General features: G+C 38.7%; 1 protein-coding gene across 1 annotated transcript in view; it reads right to left on the bottom strand.

Annotated features, from left to right (window-relative positions):
• Window positions 1-1535: 1535 nt before the first annotated feature.
• Window positions 1536-7295, bottom strand: part of ATP5PO (ATP synthase peripheral stalk subunit OSCP) — an 8556-nt gene continuing 2796 nt past the window's right edge. The window contains exons 4-7 of the mRNA XM_007941267.2: window positions 5909-6038; window positions 4919-5031; window positions 2153-2239; window positions 1536-1649 (exon numbers count right to left, since the gene is read on the bottom strand). Coding sequence (XP_007939458.1) covers window positions 1536-1649; window positions 2153-2239; window positions 4919-5031; window positions 5909-6038 — 444 coding nt within the window. The remainder of the gene's footprint in view (window positions 1650-2152; window positions 2240-4918; window positions 5032-5908; window positions 6039-7295) is intronic.

Below are 7295 nucleotides of genomic sequence, written 5' to 3'. Positions count from 1 at the left end.
CAGTCTTTGGGGTCAGTTGGCCCAGAGAAATTATAGTCAAACTATTACCACTACCCCCTTTATAGGTGTGGGTCCTGTACTACTCTCTCTTCACTAACAACTATAGTACTCACAACTACTCTACGAAGTGGGCTAAGTCATCTAGTGCTGCTAAAACAGAAATACAAGTGGGTGGCTTTTAACAAACAAATTTCTTTTCTCAGTTTAGGAGGCTAGAAATCCAAATTCAGGTGCCAGCTCTAGGGGAAGGCTTTCTCTCTGTTGGCTCTGCGGGAATGTCCTTATCACTTTGAGCTTCTGTTCCTGGGCAATCTCATATGGCTTGGCTCTTCTTTATGATTTTACTTGGCTCTCTGCTTTTCTTGTTTAATCTCTTTTATATCTCAAAAGGCATTAAGACACACCCCACATTAATCCCATCTCATTAACATAACAAAGAAAATCTATTCACAAATTGGATTATAACCACAGACACAGGGGTTAGGTTTTTTGGGGACACAATTCAATCCATGACACAGGCATTAGGCATTATCACGTCCATCTACAGGTAAGGAAACCAATGCTTGGAGAAGTTAGGGCAGTACCTATCTTGGACACATATCATCTTGGTGATTCCAAGACACATATTAACTATAAGGTCTACTGCCTCCCAGCCATTGAAAGTACCATAGCTTTACTAGTATTGAGACAGTGAATACTGCAGTGCCTGGCTCATAACAGGTACTGTTAAATCTGAACTTTGTAGAGTGGTCCTTACCCTCCACTAGATTCCTCTGCAGTTAGTCTGGGAGAGGGTTAAATAAGACCCTCACTGTGGCTGTAAGGGTACAAATTTAGTCCTGCAGAGGCAGATCTTTTATAATCTGCAGTGCAGTGAAGTCACATGTACTGGATAATAATCACTGAACAATTTCTACAGGAAATTTCAGGGTAACTTGTAATTATCACAGAAGCAAAAAGGGTATTTCCTAGGTCTGGTTCCCAGGCTGTGTAAAAGAGTGTTTTGGTCATCACATCTGTTGTTCCCCAGACAACTGGTTGGCTGGCAAAGCCTTAGAGAATGGGCAGGACGACCAAGGGGCAATGTCTGGCCAGCCTGAGTTGGGGGCTCAGGGAACCACTTTCATTACATTTGACTAGAGATAGCAATTAAGAGTTGAAGCTGAAAGGTGATAACTTGCCTGGCTTCCTGGTACTTTTGGTCAACCTGCAGGCTGAGGCCCTCTCTAAGCTCTGGGCTCTGAGGCCAAGGAATAAGGTAAAATAGAATTTGCTCTTAACAGTGCCTGAAATACGGTGAGGGCTCAATAAATAATATTATTCCTAATAGAAAACAGTTTCCATAAATTCCTAACAGTCAAAACTACACAAACCAAATTCTCCAGCCATTAGGAATTCTTAACCTTTAGACTAGGATACTGAGAAATGTTAAGGCTTCGATTAAAAAACAATAAACATAATATGGTCTTTTCAGGAAGCATTTTATTGATGCTCTAAATTTAAGAATTTTCACTGATGACAGATAATCAACACTTTCACATAATCTCCCGCATAGCCCTGCTCAACTTCTGAATCTTGGATTTTGCAGACATATCAACATATTTCTCTCCAATACGGACAATCATTCCACCCATAATTGATGGATCAGTCTAGGAAAGAAAATAATGTGAAAATACACCAACATTATTTCACTCATCAAATGAACAGATGAAAAAGTGCTCTTAAAGTCTAAATGTGATACACAAATGTAAAACATAATTACACCTAGAAAAAGGCAGACGTGAAAATTATGAATGAAATCAAGTAATCACTTTAAAATAAATCTAAATTTTTATTTTTACAAACTAAACACACTAGGGACAAATTAGTATATAAAAACTGCCATCCAGTCGATTCCGACTCACAGCAACTCCCACTGGGTTTCCGAGACTGTAAATCTTTACAGAAGTATATTGCCCAATCTTTCTTCCATGGAGCAGCTGGTGGATTTGAACTGCCAACCCCTGGTTAGCAGCCAAATGCCTCATGCACTATACCACCAGAGCTGCTTTAATTAGTATATAATCAGATCTAAATTTTCACTAATCCTTTCTATAGCCATCTTAAGTTTCAAATAATCCTAGAAACATACTATAAACAATTAAAAACCTACCTTAACTTCCAATTTCAACACCTGGCCTTGACTTAGGAAGCTGTGCAGGACCGTTTTTAATTCAGACAGAGAGGCGTTATCTAAGGGCTGAAAAAGGACAAATCCATTTAGATAAAGTAAAGAGAAACTTTCCAGTAAAGGGAAAGTAAAAAATACCCCCGGCAATTATCACCGAGACAGGCCTTGTGAGTTCCCATGTGAAATCCATGGGGGATTCTCAGAGGTACACTGCCACATTCACTCCTCAAGGCTGGAGCTCCTATGAGAAGGCCCTGCCTCACAAGAAAAGCTGCCTGGAGTTCACATTTAGTGGTTTAATCACTGCCCATAAATGCTACTCCCTGCCTGTCTCTGCTCTATGGCACTAGTACTACAACTTGGAAACGATGAAGAGGGAGCAAACCCTGGAGTTTACACTCCCTGAGGATGGAAGCCCAGTTTAGAGAGGCCTTTCCTCTGGGTAGCCCATGTGGTTATGGCTTTGAGCCTAGTACCTACTTTCATGAGCAGGTGAAGTATAACCTGGTTCTACTACCTCTATCAGCTGTTTGTCTCACCAGATCCAGTTCCCTGGAGATCCAGTATGTCACTCCCCTCTACCTCAAAGAGCCTGGGGAGCTGGCTTGCTTCTGTCATCTGCTTACACAGACCAAGCACCTACTGAATGTCCAGACTGCATTCTCTTATTACTGGTCAGGTAGCTAAGTAAAATCATAAAAAAGGTGAAGGACATGCCTTTTATCTATCATGAATCCTAACTCCCTGCTCCTTATTCAAGAGTCCAAAAAGCTAACAAAAAGTTTTTACATTCTTATAAAGATCTAACAATGGCTTTTGGTATGTATAAGTCTATTAATTTTCAATCACAACATTATTTTCTGAGATTCTGAGTTAGAGACCTCAGAAGTAGTTCTTCCAATTTGATGTGCCCCAGGCACCAGGTCTCTGGCAGGCATTTTACGTGCACTGTCTCCTTTAACCTTGGTCATCTCGTGAGGCAAGTTGTTATTGTCCCCATTATACACAGGAAGAAACTGAGGTTCAGAGTCCTCAAGAAACTTGCCCAAGGTCATAACAGCCAAGTGAGGACTAATGTCAATATCTGAAATCAGCTTGTAATCTGTAAAGCCTATGTCCTTAATCATGATATATTTTTTTAAAAAATAGTAGTAGAAAGTTATTTATTTAGGAACCTCAACATTAAAAGTATTAGTAATAGTTGGTCCTAAAAATCTTACAAAAGCAAGCATCCTTAAAAAAATCTTGTCCTAATAGTCAAATGGAATTTGCTCTGTAAACTTTCACCCACAGTAAAAAAATAAACATAAAAATAAATAAATCTGTCCTTAAAGACAGATAGCTCCTGAATTATGAAAGAATTCCATTCCTAAGCGTGCCTTTAAGGTGAATCTGTGTGTAAGTTCATAGTTAGGCACAGCACAGTTTGTATATAATGTCAGTCAAATGTTTGTCTGAATAGATGCAGTGTACTTTTCTATGCATGAAAAACGTTAAATACTTCCAGATATACTAAAATATCCTTAACATAATACAGTAATGTTTTGATGAGTGTTGTAAAGTAGCACACATTTGTTATTATGAATCACTACATGCACCTAGAATTTTTAATGTAATAGGTTTTACTGTTGGTTGTACTATAGGTTGTTCACAACCTGGAGACACTACTGGTAACTGCACTGTGCTTGGCCACGGTGATGTGACTGCACGGCCAGTGAGCCCCCCACCTGTGTTACACTTTCAGGGTCACCAGTGCAGCCATAGTCAGCGGGCTGCCTGCAAATGGCTGAGTGTGACGGCTCTCAGCCAGTATGTGTTTTGGGGATATCAACTATTTGACACCAAGTATGGAACTACAAATGTACATGTATGTTATTATACTGCTAAAATGACTCTTTAAAACTGTTCTTTTGAAGTTAGAATGTCTTTTACACTAGAAATATTAACCTAGATGAGGTCAGGTACTAGTTATTCCAGGTAAATCTACCATACTCTGTGTAGAGATATTTAAGCCCCCCACATTGTTTTCTTATATTGACTAAATTCTACTAGGAAAAAATACCTAGTAAAACAAAAAATCCAACAAAACTATTTCTGGGGAGGCAATGCAGTACAGTTTAAGGAACACAGGCTGTGAGACAGAGACTCATGTTCGTATCCTGGTCCTATCTTGTAGGCAAGTTACTTAACTCCCTTGGGCTTCAGCTTCTCATCTGTAAAATAAGCATAAGTATGCTTCTACCCTACATTGATCTTTTAATATTAAGTAAATGAATTATAGAGTACTCAGTATATGGTAGAGTTCAAGAAATGGTAACTATCCTTATAGTTCACTTTACCAAATCAAAAGTTCAAACAGACCACTAGCCCAACCCTTTCCCATTCACCACCACAGAAGATGAAAGGTCAGAAACTACTTTCAGTTAACTATGTAATGTGGTATTTACAAAAAAACTCAAACTTGTAATGGAGCATAAAGCACTATTTTCTAATACATTTTAATGTTCTTTACATTTTCAACCCATCTATAGTCCTATGAATAATCATGGATTAGAGAAGTAATAATAGGCATACACTGGCCTTTCAAAAGCAGAGGTTCAGAGAAGCTGGTATAAAAATGAAGCAAACCTCTTGTATGATTACAAGTCACCTTTCCTAATTTGATTTTTAGCGTATGCCCCCCCTTCCTTTCCCTGCAATGTGATCATCTAATGTCAAGGCAAACACAGCAGCAAAACCCGTACTTACAGATGCAGTGGTAACTGTACAAGGAACTTCTCCACGGTGGACACTCATGATGGTTGAAAAAGCAGAAATGACTCCTGGGGTATTGTTCAAGCGACCATTTTCAGCAAGTAAATCTGGGAAAGTAAAGATCTCTCAGTAATATGAAACTCACCTGAATAAGTTATTCCTGAGCAATTACTCTGAAAGCTAGCTTAGATTCTTGCCCTTAAACCACCATACTAATGTCCTTTAAGAATGTGAATGGAGAAGGAATACAACTTATTTTAAAAGTATAACAAGTGCTTAAAAAACAAAATCACTTACAAGCATTTAAATTCGTGACCATAAAGATCTACAAATCCCCAAATGAACAATCTATATTCAAAGATGATGATGTGAATATACTTTGAAATTTTTATTTTAAGTTAGCCATAGGGATCTGAAAAGTAATCCAAATATTCCTATTTGTGCTTATACTAAAGGATACAAATGTCTTCAGGGTCAGATGGACAGCCACTGGCCACAAACTGTTTCTTGGTACGAATCAAAATGGTGTTCTACATGATTCAAAGTACTGACCAGGCAATTAAGACATTCTTACATCCTTTAGACAGAGCTCTTCAAATTTTAATGTGTAAAAATCCATTTGGAGGATTTAATTAAGATGCAGATTCTGGTTTAGTAGGTTGGGCAAGTCCTGAGTCTTTATTTCTAGCAAGCACCCAGATGGTTTCCAGTAGCAAAGATTTAAAGAAAGAAAGAAAGAAAGAAAAAAAAAAACCCACCAAACCCAGTGTCACCGAGTTGATTCCAACTCACAGTGACCCCCACTGGGTTTCCAAGGCAGTAATCTTTACGGAAGTAGATTGTCCCATCTTCTTTCTGCAGAGTGGCTGGTGGGTTTGAACTACCAATCTTCTGGTTAGCAGTCAAATGCCTTTTGGTGCTGCACCACCAGAGCTCCTTAACAAAGCTGTAAGGGGTTCCAAATGACAAAGTTCTAGTACTTACTGATCAGGTTGGATGTGAGAGGAGAAAACCTCTCTTTCGCTGTGATGTCATTTAGGCTTTTCACTTTAATGGACCGCTTTACATGGGGATTCAGAATAGCAAGAGCCACTTTGGGGTCCTTTAGAAGTTGCTAAAAGTACCAAAAAAGTATTTCTTAAACTCTTTAGAGCACAACACATACATACGTCTAAATCCATATAGATACGTGCTTATAAATCATGTAGTTTATTAATTAAATTTACACATATTAGCACAAATCATGTTTTTCTGCCTTTAAGAATTGTACCATTTTATACAAGAGAAAATGAGTTGTTGGAAAAAAATTTAAAAACATGCAATGAAGTTTCTTAATTTCTGTTTTTCAGAAAGCTCACAAAGCAGCTAAAAGATTCAATTCACTCCATAGATTCATGTACTGAACAGGCAATGCTCTAGTTTTTCATATACTGAGAGGATCTGGTGATGCAGTCCTTCAAGTGCAGACCTAAAAATGGTACTATGATTGTAAAGTTGGCTTCCTCTGCCATTCCCTTGGAGAAGGGCCTTTCTGTCCCAAGGGGATCCTCTGATTCTATTCTGCCTCATGCAGAGCTCTGGAAGTACCAACTCAGCTCTAAGAGACACAAGAAGATACCGCTGGTGTTTCTACCGTGGTCTCAGTGAGTCAGGAGTCCCTAGGGAGTGCTAATAGTAAAGCACCAGCTGAAAGGCTGGAGGTTCACATTCATCCAGAGGTGTCTCTGAAGACAGGATTGGTGATCTGTTCCCAAAAGGTTAGCCTTGAACACCCTATGGAACACAGCTGCACTCTGCACATATGGGGTCACCATGAGTCAGATGGCAAATAACCAACAAGTCACTGAAAGAGGGAAGGGAGATGGACCAAAACTGGGTGTTTAACCACCATGGGAAAGACTTTGTTTCCATTTTGTTAAATTACAAATGTCTGGATTCAGTGACTAAGCATAGCTTCCAGACTGTGTTGCCCCTAGTATCAGGCCAGAGTTCCAGTTCCACCAACCAATGACTATTCCAAGTGGGCAACTTTCAGTTGTACACATCCACCATTCTTTTGATTACTCTCCCAGGCTACTGGCCAGAATCCTGTCTCTAACTATGATAGTAAAGTAACATGCTACAGGTTGTGTGCTACAGAACACAACAGACTTTTTTCTTAAATTACCACTTTATATTTTGATTTTATTTTTGTATCTCTTTTCTTACTTGAAATCTTGGTTACTAAAACTAATATCCTTATATATATGTTTGTTCTTTTAATATGTACATAAGTTTCAGAAAAATATTATCTAATATCTAATGCTAACAATATGTCCACAGAAAACAAATAGCTTGAAGGTTTCTGTTTTCGTTCCATGATTCCCCCCCC

This window comes from Orycteropus afer, unplaced genomic scaffold, assembly GCF_000298275.1.
Source record: "Orycteropus afer afer isolate SDZICR_OR568_19922 unplaced genomic scaffold, OryAfe1.0 scaffold00078, whole genome shotgun sequence".
NCBI classification, from domain to species: domain Eukaryota; kingdom Metazoa; phylum Chordata; class Mammalia; order Tubulidentata; family Orycteropodidae; genus Orycteropus; species Orycteropus afer.
The sequence above is the reverse complement of the archived record's forward strand: the minus strand, read 5'-3'. Positions and strand labels throughout refer to the sequence as shown.